We start from the raw sequence: 15392 nt of genomic DNA on the forward strand, positions 1-15392 counted from the left end.
AAATCCTTGATGCTACTTACATAAGACTCTGGTCAGTCATCAACAGATGAAGAATATGCACAATTCAATCAACAGCTGTGGTTATGACCACCATAAACTAGTCCTTAACCAAGCCTTATATCATTCAAGATGTTGCACAGGCAAGAGTGAGGGGACCTGGGAATATAAGTTGCTAAAGTGTGAGGCAAGAGCAAGTTTCCTATTTCTATAAGCAAGTTAGAGATTAGTTATGGTTTGGTTTGGACACGATGGTTTTAGGACCATTGCAAAGAACTGACAGCCAAGAATATTGAAGTGAGATTGTATTGGAACAATTTTTTGTTTGATGTTAGTGATAGCTAGACAGCTATGTTATTTTTGCTTTTGGAAGGGTGGACAACCAGGCAGGGAAAGTGTGGAGTTTAGGGAGGAGCAGAAGAATTGTAAGTACAGGATACCAAGGAATTCTTTGTCTTGTCCAAATCTAGGGCAAGAGGGGCCATCATAGAACAACAAAGTTCCTAGAGATCTGTTATTGTTATGGAGTATTGTTGTATGGGTAATTGGAACCAATGTTTCCAGGGGGTTATGTTCCAGACCGAAAATTCATCCAATCTTATTCTCATGTACAGACTATACCCACAACATCTTAACTTATCATCACTATACCACAGTCTACCTTGATGTAAATCGGACTCTGATTCAGCAACTGTTGCCATTTCACTAACGAATCATATGATAATCAGTGAGTCTACTGAGAATGCTGGTGATGAGGGATTGAAGAAGGTGGTGGAAGAGTGGGATGGAAATAGCCTTCCAAAGTAAATTTATCCATTTGTACATTACAGTGATGTCTGCTGATGTCTTTAGCCATTATATTACCTTGTCTGCTGATGTCTTAGGCCATTATATTACCCATCTTAATGTTTTCAAGTTAGAATTCGCTTTTATTCAGAATTAAGAATATAACAACCTGGTGTTCCTTATTAGGTGACAGTCAGTGGCTGAAACACAATAAGAATTTGATGTTATTTTGATTTTACATTATAAAAGGACTTATGACTGAAAAACCTTACAATATAGTTGAATATTTCATTTGATTAAAGAGTAATTGAAAAAATATGAATTTTTTTCAAATCTGTCATCACTGTGAAAACTGTTATTCAATGAAATTCTGCTCTAATTCTCAGATGTCACCATAGAGAAACATCTCAATATGAATCATTGTTCTGTGAGGGTTATCTGTGGCATTTAATCTATATGTTGCTTTTGTATTGATGTTTGTGGTGCAGGGAATGAATGCCATGTGAGCATCATATGTGATGACCAGAACAGTTCATAGATGGTACTGTGCCACTGAGCCATACTACATATGCACATGATTATGCTCTAAGTTAAAAAGTCACCTTCAGAAAAGTTGTATCACCATCACTGGATTGAAAAGAGTACAGTGTCATTGAAGAACTTCTCTTTCCAAAGGAGTCCATTGTATCTTTGCTACTGGATGTAGTGCAGCCTTAGAGTTACAGGAGCCCCATAACAAAGGGGTCCTATGGTTAAAAACAACAATAATAATTATAATAGACATAAATGGTGTTGCTAGACTCTGCCTGCATGTGGTTACATTCCAACTGAAAAGTCTCCTTCAGCAAGGGTGTATCAATTCCAATGGACAAAACAAGAGTATAATATCTTTAAGCAACTTCTTACTCTGAGGGAATCCATCATTTTCTGGCAGCTACCTTGAATATGCAGGAACCATGTATAAAGGATCCTGGGATTATATAATCAAAGTGAATTTTTTTCATGATCACTGTTTCCTGCGGTAGTGAGGTAGAGCCAGGAACAGATGAAGAAAGGCACATCCATTCTTTAGCTGTCATGTGTAATGTACTGACAACTACAGCTCCCTATACACAACCAGGCCCCACAAGCCTTTCCATGGTTTACCCCAGATGCTTCATATGTCTAGATTCAGTCCATTGACAGCACACTGACCTCTATCCCATGCACACCTTTCACCCTTCTGCAAGTTCAAACCCGATTAGCTCAAAATCTTTTTCACTCCATCCTTGAATTAAGTAAATCATATGTATGATAAAATTCATAAATCAATGTCATATACACAGAAGTACCCAGACTGATGCCTGAGATGTGTTCCTGAAAACTAAATATTAACTGAAATGTCACACAATAAGGTAATTAGAATAAAACTCCAATTGTGATTCATGTTAGACGTCACCATTGCTCACCTGTACATGATATAGAAGGGCTTTATTCAAATTAAAGTAACAGCTCAAATACAGTAATGACTGAGTGCATATGATAAATGTTGTAAATGATAATGCCAGAGGAAAAATATAATTACAGTATCCACCAGTACAAATGGTCAGAACAGTATAAAGTAACCAGTGTCTGTCAACACTCCTACATGACAGAAGTGTGTAATGAAGAGAGAGAAGCTACTGCTTTGAGGATGAGCCAGGCTGAACTGCTGTCTTGGTTGAAAGTAATGAACAGGTGAAATGTAGAGAAGCTTACATCTTATCCTTATTCTTAAGAATTGATCAAATCATGGAGGTAGGCATGCCCAAGCTCCAACCATATTAGCTTGTTGTTCATCAGTCTTGGCAAGGCTTAAGGCATGCATCTTCTTTTCTAAACTGAAGTTTGTCCATAGTTATTTGGCTACATTACCAGTACTATCAACTGCCAGCATTTTTCCAGACAATTTGTGCAAACTGAACACATAAAGATAAGCAAAAATGAGAGAAATACAAGAGTAACCACTGTGCTGTAAAGATAGGTTTGAGGAGAACATTCAAAACTGAAGCAAGGCACTGATTTGCCAAGTGCTGATCAGCACACACTGTTCTCACTGACTGAGTATTAAGATTAGAGAAAAGAAGAGACAAGTGCATGAGACTTCTGAACCACTTGAGGGATCTTAATTTTTTTCCGGCAAATAAGAAATCTAACAGAAGTGGAGGTGTTCTAACAAAGCACCACTAAAAGGACTGTTAATCAAGGTACCTCTGTGCATGGTTACAACATAAATGCTTGTTTAACATGACTTTAAAACTATCATAATCCACTAACTTTCTTTTTCAATATACATTATGTTTAACAATATCATATAAAGATGAAATATGCATACCTAAGTACTGGTCCAAGCTGAAACATGAGTAAAATAATGCGTACAACCCAACGAGATAATGAAACCTCTGGAACATTTGGATCATCAGCATCTTTAATGTACCTGTAAATGAATGATAAAACTTAGTTGTTTTCAACTTACAAGTATGTACAGTGGTATAAGATATTGTCAGCAATGAAGGAGAGAGTAGTAAAAATAGGTTTACCAACAAAAACTATTGCTAAAACTTAAATTCTTTTGAATAATGATATTACAAAATTACTTGCATGATCCAGCATATGCTATAAAAGGCTTTCCTTGGCAATGGATGCACATATGGATGTATCTCAAAGTTACTCATGACTGCTCACATTCACTTTTAATTGTGATGGCTTTCTTCAACTCAGGGATGGTGCTGAGCCTCCCTGTTACACACTATACACTATCTCTGATAATTCCCCACAGGTAATGATCTGGGGGATTAAGATTAGGGGAGTGTGGGGACCACTTGACATTAGGAGGATGATTGATGATTTCCTCTAATATGAGAGGAGTTGTTCCTCATTCAATTAACATCAAACCAAGAATGCTTGACAGAGCACTTTGGTGAGAAAATCATCAGTTGCCATTGTGATGACAAACAGTCCCCATACTCCCCACAGATTTTCATTATAAAAAGACCTCAAGGACAGTGTCTATCAGAATATGTCAAGCATCATCCCTGAGCTGAAGGAAGCCACTGTAGTCGAAATTAGATAAATTCCTTTGAACAAATGAGAATGAATTATTAGTAACTCTGTGGGATGCATCCAAATAAATGTCCAGCACCAATGCTGAGCACTTAGAGCATATCCTTAATCATGCCTAACTCTGTAATGTTACACATTTAAATCTATGAAATTTTACTCCTAGTTTTGACATATGGAATTCATCTAAGTCTGTAATATCATCTTTTTTTTATAAAATTGAAATATTAACACTTCATTGGTTAGCCTTTTTTTACCACTCTTTTCTTTGCAATATAAAGGCAAACTGAGTGTATTCTTGGAACATCACCATGATACGGGGATTGGATATTAGTAAAAAGTACAAAACTTTCAAAAGTAAGAGCTAGAGATCAAATATCCATATCATATAATGATAAGGGTGTACAGAGTGAAAAAGTATGACAAGCTTGTACCATTATCCCCAAATTTGTAATCAGGAAATTCCTGGAAACCCTGTCACAAGGTAAGGCATTGTAAATCTGGGAAACCCATTATATAATGGAGGTTATGTTCCTGACCATATTCAACTTTTAAGCATGGAATATACATGAAACAGCATAAAAACGATATACAGGTACACTACCAAATTTCAGGCAACTGATGGTTCGGCACCTCCTTTAGTTCGGACAAAATTACATGAGGGAACTTGAAATTACCACAGCCACCAGACTAGTTTACTGGGCAGCCACAGATGCCGTTGTGTGTAGGGCATGCTTATTTACATTCTTTACACTGCACTTGTTGGTAGTGATACTGCAATTCTGTGAGATTCTTAGCTTATTTTGCTCAAGTTTAACCCTAGCTATGGCTTCTAAGAGGTGAGAGTGTCAGTCGTGGTGTCAAACTTAAACACCAGTCTATAACGATCCAAGATAAAGTAGAACTGTTGAAAAAAATGGACCATAGTGTTTTAGTGCGTAAGATGTGTGACATCTATAGTATTGGTTCATCAACTGTTTTATGATATAAAGAAGCAAAGGGAGAAAATTTTGTAATCTTGTTTCACTAATGTACAATTGTATAAGTACCTGTATTTCATTTATCTATTTAATTTACATTTGATGTTTGTTTGATTTAGATTTCTACCAGTCCATGGTATGCTTTAGACACAGGAGATGTATAATCAATGGGTTAGAGGTGTGTTGATGAATTATTAGTACATGACCACAGTTGGTCTGGCAAAATGGTTAATCTGGCAAGGCTTTGGGAATCCATAGTGCCAGAAAATTGGTAGTGTACCTGTACCACATTCTCTAATCATATATTTCAGACTTCTAGCACATTCTTTCAATCCGTGCTGGATACATATGTTAAGTCAAGCCAAAGCACAACCAATCAGTCACACTGGGTGGATGTACATGCCATCACATAGATGCACACACAACATCACTACATTTTATGACATATGGGCCCAACCAGTAGAGATGGCCAGTTTCCTGAGCCTAAGATAGAAGGGACTCCTGGGGCATAAGTAGAGTATAATGATAATGGTGAAAATCCTAGTACTGTTCTTGCTATGGTTAAAAAAGGAACAGCCCCAACTTTGTGCTTCTAGGAATATCCTGATGATTTTAATGAATATCCAAGAAGGACATAGTCTTGTGCTGGTAGACTGAAAAAGAGCCTCTCACTTCTTCAAACTGTAGTTTTAGTTAACTGGATATTTCCGAGATATAAATAACTGACAAATTCTGTGAGGGCTGCTTAGCATCAAACTAAACATTCCTCCAAGGTGAAATCTGAGAGAGTGAATAGTCAGACAATGACTGAACTAAGCTCCTTGAGTGCTGATGTCTAAGTTGTTCGAGTCATTAGGCAATAATTGGTCTCCATGAAAATAGCAATAAAGACTGACTTAAAGACAGATTCTGCAAGTGTGGACTCATGATCTGAAGTACCAGAATCATAGTACCCTAGGCCAAGAGATGGTGAATGATACCTTGCTGTACTGGGGTAACAAGAATTTTCCCTATTTTTTACTGTGATATTTCTCTTTTGTTTTTAATCATATAAACAATGCACTGTGCTTTCATTTGTTCACTGCTTACTCTTTTTTGCATGTATAATTCAATTACAATGTTTCACTACAATTATTTTACTTTTCCACCTTGATCATAAGAATTTTATTTATCATCTTTGGTTATTGCAGGGCAATGCTCTCTAATCAACTCTTTCTTCTGGTTTCTGTCACAGCATTCACTCATTTGTTGCAGAAAGAAAGTACTGAAGTAGCATGTGCATAAGGAGAAAATGAATATGGGTGAGGAAAGATTGTAAAGCAGTGGGATAGTATGGTAAATACATGTAGGAGGGCTGTATGATAAGTGGATCACTGGGAAATATACATGAATATTGTTGTACTGAGGTTCTAACCTACCCATTTCTTACAGAGTAAAAGAATAAATTAACGATTCAAACAGAAGTACCTAAATATGTACAATGATCTTTTAGAAGTCTGTACAGTTTCCTGCCCATTCATTCAATTAAGCTTCATATGAACAAACTTGATCATTCAGTTCAACACTGAATCATGTGTATCATAAACCAATTAAAATAAACTCAAAAATATTAGAGTAGGAAATTACCAGCAGAGTGAAACAACAGTCATAACTATAGACGGAAGGCTTATGAAAATTATGGTAAGCGTAAACCAGGTGACATCATTATGCCTCCAATGGGTAGTTGCAGTTACGATGTCCAAAGACTGAAAGGGAAAAAGAAATTATATGTTTTATATGATTGTAATATGATTTCATATCATATTTATACTTAATATACTAGAAGCTGACCTGAACTTTTGGAAAGAGACTGCCTTAATTCAGGAGTGTCTGACATTTGAATGAATAATGTATCTAGAATGTAGGGAAAGTCCTGTGAACTTATTTGTGCAAGGCATAGGCACTGTGTTTTCTTTCAAGATTCTAGGAAGCTGATTTACAACACATAGTCTCTGATGAACCAAGGTTGATTTCATTGAAAGTTTGATGACTTCTAGTAATACAAACAAAAATATCATAAACTCCACACTGCATTCCTTTGTAGATGAAAAGACTGACTCTCAAAAGAATGTTCACACCAAGAGGCTGTCTGCAGCATGGATCATTTGAAAAACTGAAGGATTACATGCAGAAGAAAAAAATCAGAGTTAAATACTGCTGCAAGCAGGCAAGTCCCACAATGAAACCTCACTACCTGCACAGAAAAATTTCCCTAAACTGTAGGATTTTAAGAACATGAAATTAAAAGCATTGTCAAGGCAAACAATTCCATGTGTCATTAACCTTATATTGATGGTGTCAGCTGTACTATAACCCTATTATAAAGCAAACCTTCATGGAAAAATTCTTGTACAAAACAAATTACCAATGTCAATTAAATGTGATAATACAGATAACCAGAAAAATACATTCATAGGGCTTCATTACAAAATAGAAAGGGGTACTTTATTACTTTACATGAGTCAGTTATACTTTAAGCACCTAAAGCTACATAAATATACTCAGTATGCATTATTTCCATATCTAAGAAAGACCTCAGAAATACATAAATGAAGTTTGATAAAACTATCGGCTAACACAACAGAATAGCTAATTATAAAAGTCAAGCTACACACTACCAGAGTAAGTCATTCTAATCATGGTAAAGCCATATAAAGTTCTGTCTGATAATTAAGGAAGAACTGTGTAGGTTGATGACAAAACCTTTTTGAAAAGTGTTAAGGGTTTAAAACCCTTGTCTGGAATATTCCTCCTTTGAAGGTTATTCATATATATTTAGTCATTATACATAATCGCTGCTTCCTGCATCAGTGAGGCAGCACCATGGCCCATCCACTCATATACAAGTACATATAATCAAACGCCCACATACGCTCATATACATACATATACATATCAATATACACAAACATACACATACATATACATACACACACAGACATATACACATGTACATATTCATACTTGCTTGCCTTCATCAATGCCTGTTGCTACCCTGCCCCACAGGAAACAACATTGCTTGTCCATTTCATCACAGTAAGTTTCTGGCTGATGCTCTGTAAAGTGACCTTCTTGAGTTTGTTTTAGTATGAGGGTGTTTAGAAAATCCATATCCAAAATCAAATGTTAACTAATGACTCTCTTTTTTGGACCAGAAAAAGAGTATTGATAAAATTGGTCCACTGCAGGCTCTAGATTTCCTTACAAAAATTTTAATGGGTGTCAGATTCCCAGGAACTTTTAACAACAAAAGTTCCTATCTCTCGGACTTCAGAAAACCTTGAAAGTTCTGGAATTGACCCACGATTGGTGAGGAGCTATTTTACGGGGAACCTAACTATAGATCCACCTTGATGGCCTCTGAAAGGGTTGCCTTGAAAAGGCACCTCTACCTACAGCAGAGCTGTACTGGCATGCAGTAATGCTCTTCCATCTCAATGAAATATGGAAAGAATGGCAAAGCCCTCTAGAATTAATCCTTTTAAGACATAAGATTTGGAGTAACAGTCCCAGCCTTAGTGTCTATTCCCTTCACTTTCCTTTGAAGGGTTAGGATTAATAACAAGTTTTCTTTACACTGATAGTTCCAGAAAGTCAAGTTCTAAGGACATTATAAATGGCCTCAAGGGGAAAAGGGAGTCACAGAATGAAGACTGAAACAATTCTAACTTCCTCCTTATCAAGAGAAAGCAGCCTGTCATCTGCTATATTGCCTAGTATCAGCAGTTGCATTAAAGTCCCTGTATGGAAAGGAAAGTTGCTTTAAAGTATGCCCTAAGACTCTCCCAAGGAGCTCCATTTTAACCAGTTTCTCTGTTGTGAGGAACAAAAGTCAAAAAAGAAACAAAAATCTCGTATTAGGACTTTGAGTAAGCTTCCAAATGAAATGGAGATTAATTAAACAACAGGGAGGTTAGATTTCTTAAAACCCATTTTACTTGGTAAGGCCTGCAAATCAGACAGACTGATAAATAAGACTCCTGCATCAGGGAGTTACAGTAAGGTGTACTATTTATATAAACACACACACACACACACACACACACATATATATATCCCTGGGGATAGGGGAGAAAGAATACTTCCAACGCATTTCCCACGCGTCATAGAAGGCGGCTAAAGGGGACGCAAGCAGGGGGCTAGAAAACCCTCCCCTCCTCACACAAGTCTCCTTCCCAAGCTCACTTACTCTCACCACTCTCTTCACCCCAACATTTTCTCTTCTTTTCTGAAAACCTCCACAAACCTTACTAGCTGTCATGTATAATGCACTGAAACCACAGCTCCCTTTCCACATCCAGGCCCCACAGAACTTTCCATGGTTTACCCCAGATGCTTCACATTCCCTGGTTCAATCCATTGACAGCACATCAACCCAGGTATACCCCATCGTTCCAGTTCACTCTATTCCATGCATGCCTTTCACCCTCCTGCATGTACAGGCCCCAATCGCTCAAAAGAATACTTCCCACGCATTCCTCACATGTTGTAAAAGGTGACTAAAGGGGACAGGAGCGGGGGGCTGGAAACCCTCCCCTCCTTGTATTTTAACTTTCTAAAAGGGGAAACAGAAGAAGGAGTCACACAGGGAGTGCTCATCCTCCTCGAAGGCTCAGATTGGGGTGTCTAAATGTGTGTGGATGTAACCAAGATGAGAAAAATGGAGAGATAGGTAGTATGTTTGAGGAAAGGAACCTGGATGTTTTGGCTCTGAGTGAAACAAAGCTCACGGGTAAAGGGAAAGAGTGGTTTGGGAATGTCCTGGGAGTAAAGTCAGGGGCTAGTGAGAGGACAAGAGCAAGGGAAGGAGTAGCACTACTCCTGAAACAGGAGTGCTGGGAGTATGTAATACAGTGTAAGAAAGTAAACTCTAGATTGATATGGGTAAAACTGAAAGTGGGTGGAGAGAGATAGGTGATTATTGGTGCATATGCACCTGGGCATGAGAAGAGAGATCATGAGAGGCAAGTGTTTTGGGAGCAGATGAGTGAGTGTGTTAGTTTTGATGCACGAGACCGAGTTATAGTGATGGGTGATTTGAATGCAAAGGTGAGTAATGTGGCAGTTGAGGGAATAATTGGTGTACATGGGGTGTTTAGTGTTATTAATGGAAATGGTGAAGAGCTTGTAGATTTATGTGCTGAAAAAGGACTGGTGATTGGGAATACCTGGTTTAAAAAGAGAGATATACATAAGTATACGTATTTAAGTAGGAGAGATGGCCAGAGAGTGTTATTGTATTACATGTTAATTGATAGGCACGCGAAAGAGAGACTTTTGGATGTTATTGTGCTGAGAGGTGCAACTGGAGGGATGTCTGATCATTATCTTATGGAGGCAAAGGTGAAGAGTTGTAGAGGTTTTCAGAAAAGAAGAGAGAATGTTGGGGTGAAGAGAGTGGTGAGAGTAAGTGAGCTTGGGAAGGAGACTTGTGTGAGGAAGTACCAGGAGAGACTGAGTACAGAATGGAAAAAGGTAAGAACAAAGGAGGTAAGGGGAGTGGGGGAGAAATGGGATGTATTTAGGGAAGCAGTGATGGCTTGTGCAAAAGATGCTTGTGGCATGAGAAGCATGGGAGGTGGGCAGACTAGAATGGGTAGTGAGTGGTGCGGTGAAGAAGTAAGATTATTAGTGAAAGAGAAGAGAGAGGCATTTGGATGACTTTTGCAGGGAAATAATGCAAATGACTGGGAGATGTATAAAAGAAAGAGGCAAGAGGTCAAGAGAAAGGTGCAAGAGGTGAAAAAGAGGGCAAATGAGAGGTGGGGCGAGAGAGTATCATTAAATTTTAGGGAGAATAAAAAAGACTTTTGGAAGGAGGTAAATAAAGTGCATAAGACAAGGGAACAAAGGGGAACTTCAGTGAAGGGGGCTAATGGGGAGGTGATAACAAGTAGTGGTGATGTGAGAAGGGGATGGAGTGAGTATTTTGAAGGTTTGTTGAATGTGTTTGGTGATAGAGTGGCAGATAGACAGTGGCAGATATAGGGTATTTTGGTCGAGGTGGTGTGCAAAGTGAGAGGGTTAGGGAGAATGATTTGGTAAACAGAGAAGAGGTAGTAAAGGTTTGCAGAAGATGAAAGCCAGCAAGGCGGCAGATTTGGATGGTATTGCAGTGGAATTTATTAAGAAAGGGGGTGACTGTATTGTTGACTGGTTGGTAAGGTTATTTAATGTATGTATGACTCATGGTGAGGTGCCTGAGGATTGGCGGAATGCGTGCATAGTGCCATTGTACAAAGGCAAAGGGGATAAGAGTGAGTGCTCAAATTACAGAGGTATAAGTTTGTTGAGTATTCCTGGTAAATCATATGGGAGGGTATTGATTGAGAGGGTGAAGGCATGTACAGAGCATCAGATTGGGGAAGAGCAGTGTGGTTTCAGAAGTGGTAGAGGATGTGTGGATCAGGTGTTTGCTTTGAAGAATGTATGTGAGAAATACTTAGAAAAGCAAATGGATTTGTATGTAGCATTTATGGATCTGGAGAAGGCATATGATAGAGTTGATAGAGATGCTCTGTGGAAGGTATTACGAATATATGGTGTGGGAGGCAAGTTGTTAGAAGCAGTGAAAAGTTTTTATCGAGGATGTAAGGCATGTGTACATGTAGGAAGAGAGGAAAGTGATTGGTTCTCAGTGAATGTAGGTTTGCAGCAGGGGTGTGTGATGTCTCCATGGTTGTTTAATTTGTTTATGGATGGGGTTGTTAGGGAGGTGAATGCAAGAGTTTTGGAAAGAGGGGCAAGTATGAAGTCTGTTGTGAATGAGAGAGCTTGGGAAGTGAGTCAGTTGTAGTTCACTGATGATACAGCGCTGGTGGCTGATTCATGTGAGAAACTGCAGAAGTTGGTGACTGAGTTTGGTAAAGTGTGTGAAAGAAGAAAGTTAAGAGTAAATGTGAATAAGAGCAAGGTTATTAGGTACAGTAGGGTTGAGGGTCAAGTCAATTGGGAGGTAAGTTTGAATGGAGAAAAACTGGAGGAAGTAAAGTGTTTTAGATATCTGGGAGTGGATCTGGCAGCGGATGGAACCATGGAAGCGGAAGTGAATCATAGGGTGGGGGAGGGGACGAAAATCCTGGGAGCCTTGAAGAATGTGTGGAAGTCGAGAACATTATCTCGGAAAGCAATATATATATATATATATATATATATATATATTATTTTTTTTTTATTATACTTTGTCGCTGTCTCCCGCGTTTGCGAGGTAGCGCAAGGAAACAGACGAAAGAAATGGCCCAACCCGCCCCCCCCCCCCCATACACATGTATATACATACGTCCACACACGCAAATATACATACCTACACAGCTTTCCATGGTTTACCCCAGACGCTTCACATGCCTTGATTCAATCCACTGACAGCACGTCAACCCCGGTATACCACATTGCTCCAATTCACTCTATTCCTTGCCCTCCTTTCACCCTCCTGCATGTTCAGGCCCCGATCACACAAAATCTTTTTCACTCCATCTTTCCACCTCCAATTTGGTCTCCCTCTTCTCCTCGTTCCCTCCACCTCCGACACATATATCCTCTTGGTCAATCTTTCCTCACTCATTCTCTCCATGTGCCCAAACCACTTCAAAACACCCTCTTCTGCTCTCTCAACCATGCTCTTTTTATTTCCACACATCTCTCTTACCCTTACGTTACTCACTCGATCAAACCACCTCACACCACACATTGTCCTCAAACATCTCATTTCCAGCACATCCATCCTCCTGCGCACAACTCTATCCATAGCCCACGCCTCGCAACCATACAACATTGTTGGAACCACTATTCCTTCAAACATACCCATTTTTGCTTTCCAAGATAATGTTCTCGACTTCCACACATTCTTCAAGGCTCCCAGAATTTTCGCCCCCTCCCCCACCCTATGATCCACTTCCGCTTCTATGGTTCCATCCGCTGTCAGATCCACTCCCAGATATCTAAAACACTTCACTTCCTCCAGTTTTTCTCCATTCAAACTCACCTCCCAATTGACTTGACCCTCAACCCTACTGTACCTAATAACCTTGCTCTTATTCACATTTACTCTTAACTTTCTTCTTTCACACACTTTACCAAACTCAGTCACCAGGTTCTGCAGTTTCTCACATGAATCAGCCACCAGCGCTGTATCACCAGCGAACAACAACTGACTCACTTCCCAAGCTCTCTCATCCCCAACAGACTTCATACTTGCCCCTCTTTCCAAAACTCTTGCATTCACCTCCCTAAGAACCCCATCCATAAACAAATTAAACAACCATGGAGACATCACACACCCCTGCCGCAAACCTACATTCACTGAGAACCAATCACTTTCCTCTCTTCCTACACGTACACATGCCTTACATCCTCGATAAAAACTTTTCACTGCTTCTAACAACTTGCCTCCCACACCATATATTCTTAATACCTTCCACAGAGCATCTCTATCAACTCTATCATATGCCTTCTCCAGATCCATAAATGCTACATACAAATCCCTTTGCTTTTCTAAGTATTTCTCACATACATTCTTCAAAGCAAACACCTGATCCACACATCCTCTACCACTTCTGAAACCACACTGCTCTTCCCCAATCTGATGCTCTGTACATGCCTTCACCCTCTTAATCAATACCCTCCCATATAATTTACCAGGAATACTCAACAAACTTATACCTCTGTAATTTGAGCACTCACTCTTATCCCCTTTGCCTTTGTACAATGGCACTATGCACGCATTCCGCCAATCCTCAGGCACCTCACCATGAGTCATACATACATTAAATAACCTTACCAACCAGTCAACAATACAGTCACCCCCTTTTCTAATAAATTCCACTGCAATACCATCCAAACCTGCTGCCTTGCCGGCTTTCATCTTCCGCAAAGCTTTTACTACCTCTTCTCTGTTTACCAAATCATATATATATATATTCATACATACGGACTTCCATGGTGTATCAGTTAGCGTTCCTGACCATGATGCACTGAAAGCCTTACTTACATTTTTATAGTTTCTGTTTTTAACATTAGTCATCTGGAGAATCATAGGAAAAAATTAGTGCAGTCACTATACTTTACAAATCTATGTAGTACAATACTGGAGTAAGTCATAAGTAAGCATGAACTGGTTGTTATCGTTTATCAATTGCATTAACATCTGACAATTCTCAGTTTTATCAAGTTAGCAGGATAATTACAGAAAAAGTTACAAAGGAATGTTTTACTATCATTTTATGTGTTGTCATACTGAGATTGAAAAAGTAAAACAACCAGATGACTCAGTAAGATATGAACACAATATCTACAGAGGTGCAAATAATGTCAGTTATTTATCAATGAGTGCACCAACATTGTGTGTCAGGGAGTGAGCTGCTGATGGGTGTCAAGAAGTAAGCCGGTGGTATGTATCAGGAAATAAGCTGCCATCATGTAAGGGAGTGAGCCACCATCATGTGTCAGGGAGTGAGCTGCCAATGTGTGTTAGTAAATGAGCCACTTTCATGTGACTGGGAGTGAGCTGCCAATGTGTCAGGAAGTGGACCATTTGATGTGTGTCAGGGAGTGAACCATCAACATGCATCAGAAAGCAAGCCACAGATGTGTCAGGGGCTGTGCTGCCTACATGTGTCAGGAAGTGAGCTGCCATCATGTATCATGGAGTGAGCCACTGACATGTGTCAGGGAGTGAGCCACTGACACGTGTCAGGGAGTGAGCTGCAATCATGTGTCAAGGAATGAGCAGCCATAGTGTGTCAGTGAGTAAGCCACCAGCTAGTGGTGGTGAGTGAGTCATTGACTTGTACTGGAATGAGCTAGTGACGTGTCAGGGAGTGAGCCAGCAACAGATATCATGGAGCGATACACTAATGTGTGTCAGGAAATAAGTCACTGATATGTGTCAGGGAGTGCACTGCCAATGTGTATCACAGAATAATCCACCACTGTGTGTCAGGGAGTGAGTCACTGGCATATGTCAAGGAAATCTGTGACAGTCATGACAACACTTCATTCATCTTGTAGGTATCAAAGACATGCACAAGAAAATACGAGAGGAGCTACTGGATGAATTTCACCAACTCATTTGTTGATTCATGAGTAAAACTACTGATATCACTGAATCTTTGTTACAAGACATTAAAAAAAAACTTCTTTGCCATATATATATTTTTTTTTTTTTCATACTATTCGCCATTTCCCGCGATAGCGAGGTAGCGTTAAGAACAGAGGACTGGGCCTTTGAGGGAATATCCTCACCTGACCCCCTTCTCTCTTCCTTCTTTTGGAAAAAAAAAAAGAAAAACGAGAGGGGAGGATTTCCAGCCCCCGCTCCCTTCCCTTTTAGTCGCCTTCTACGACACGCAGGGAATACGTGGGAAGTATTCTTTCTCCCCTATCCCCAGGGATATCCATATATATATATATATATATATATATATATATAACATCAACATACACTTACCTATGACAGAAGAAATAAAGCAAGCAATGATGTTTATAATTAGTTACCCTTACTTCCTTAAGACATAA

General features: G+C 39.2%; 2 protein-coding genes across 3 annotated transcripts in view; one reads left to right on the top strand and one right to left on the bottom strand.

Annotated features, from left to right (window-relative positions):
* Nucleotides 1-15392, top strand: part of LOC139751815 (microcephalin-like) — a 225100-nt gene that overhangs the window by 51472 nt on the left and 158236 nt on the right. The gene's annotated exons all lie outside the window — the stretch shown is intronic.
* The window catches only part of LOC139751814 (XK-related protein 6-like), a 44651-nt gene that overhangs the window by 25442 nt on the left and 3817 nt on the right, over nt 1-15392 (bottom strand). For both annotated transcript variants that reach the window (XM_071667403.1, XM_071667404.1), the window contains exons 2-3: nt 6468-6586; nt 3137-3238 (exon numbers count right to left, since the gene is read on the bottom strand). In XM_071667403.1, coding sequence (XP_071523504.1) covers nt 3137-3238; nt 6468-6586 — 221 coding nt within the window. The remainder of the gene's footprint in view (nt 1-3136; nt 3239-6467; nt 6587-15392) is intronic.

The sequence above is a fragment of the Panulirus ornatus genome, chromosome 12 (assembly GCF_036320965.1).
Source record: "Panulirus ornatus isolate Po-2019 chromosome 12, ASM3632096v1, whole genome shotgun sequence".
In the NCBI taxonomy this organism is placed as follows: Eukaryota; Metazoa; Arthropoda; class Malacostraca; order Decapoda; family Palinuridae; genus Panulirus; species Panulirus ornatus.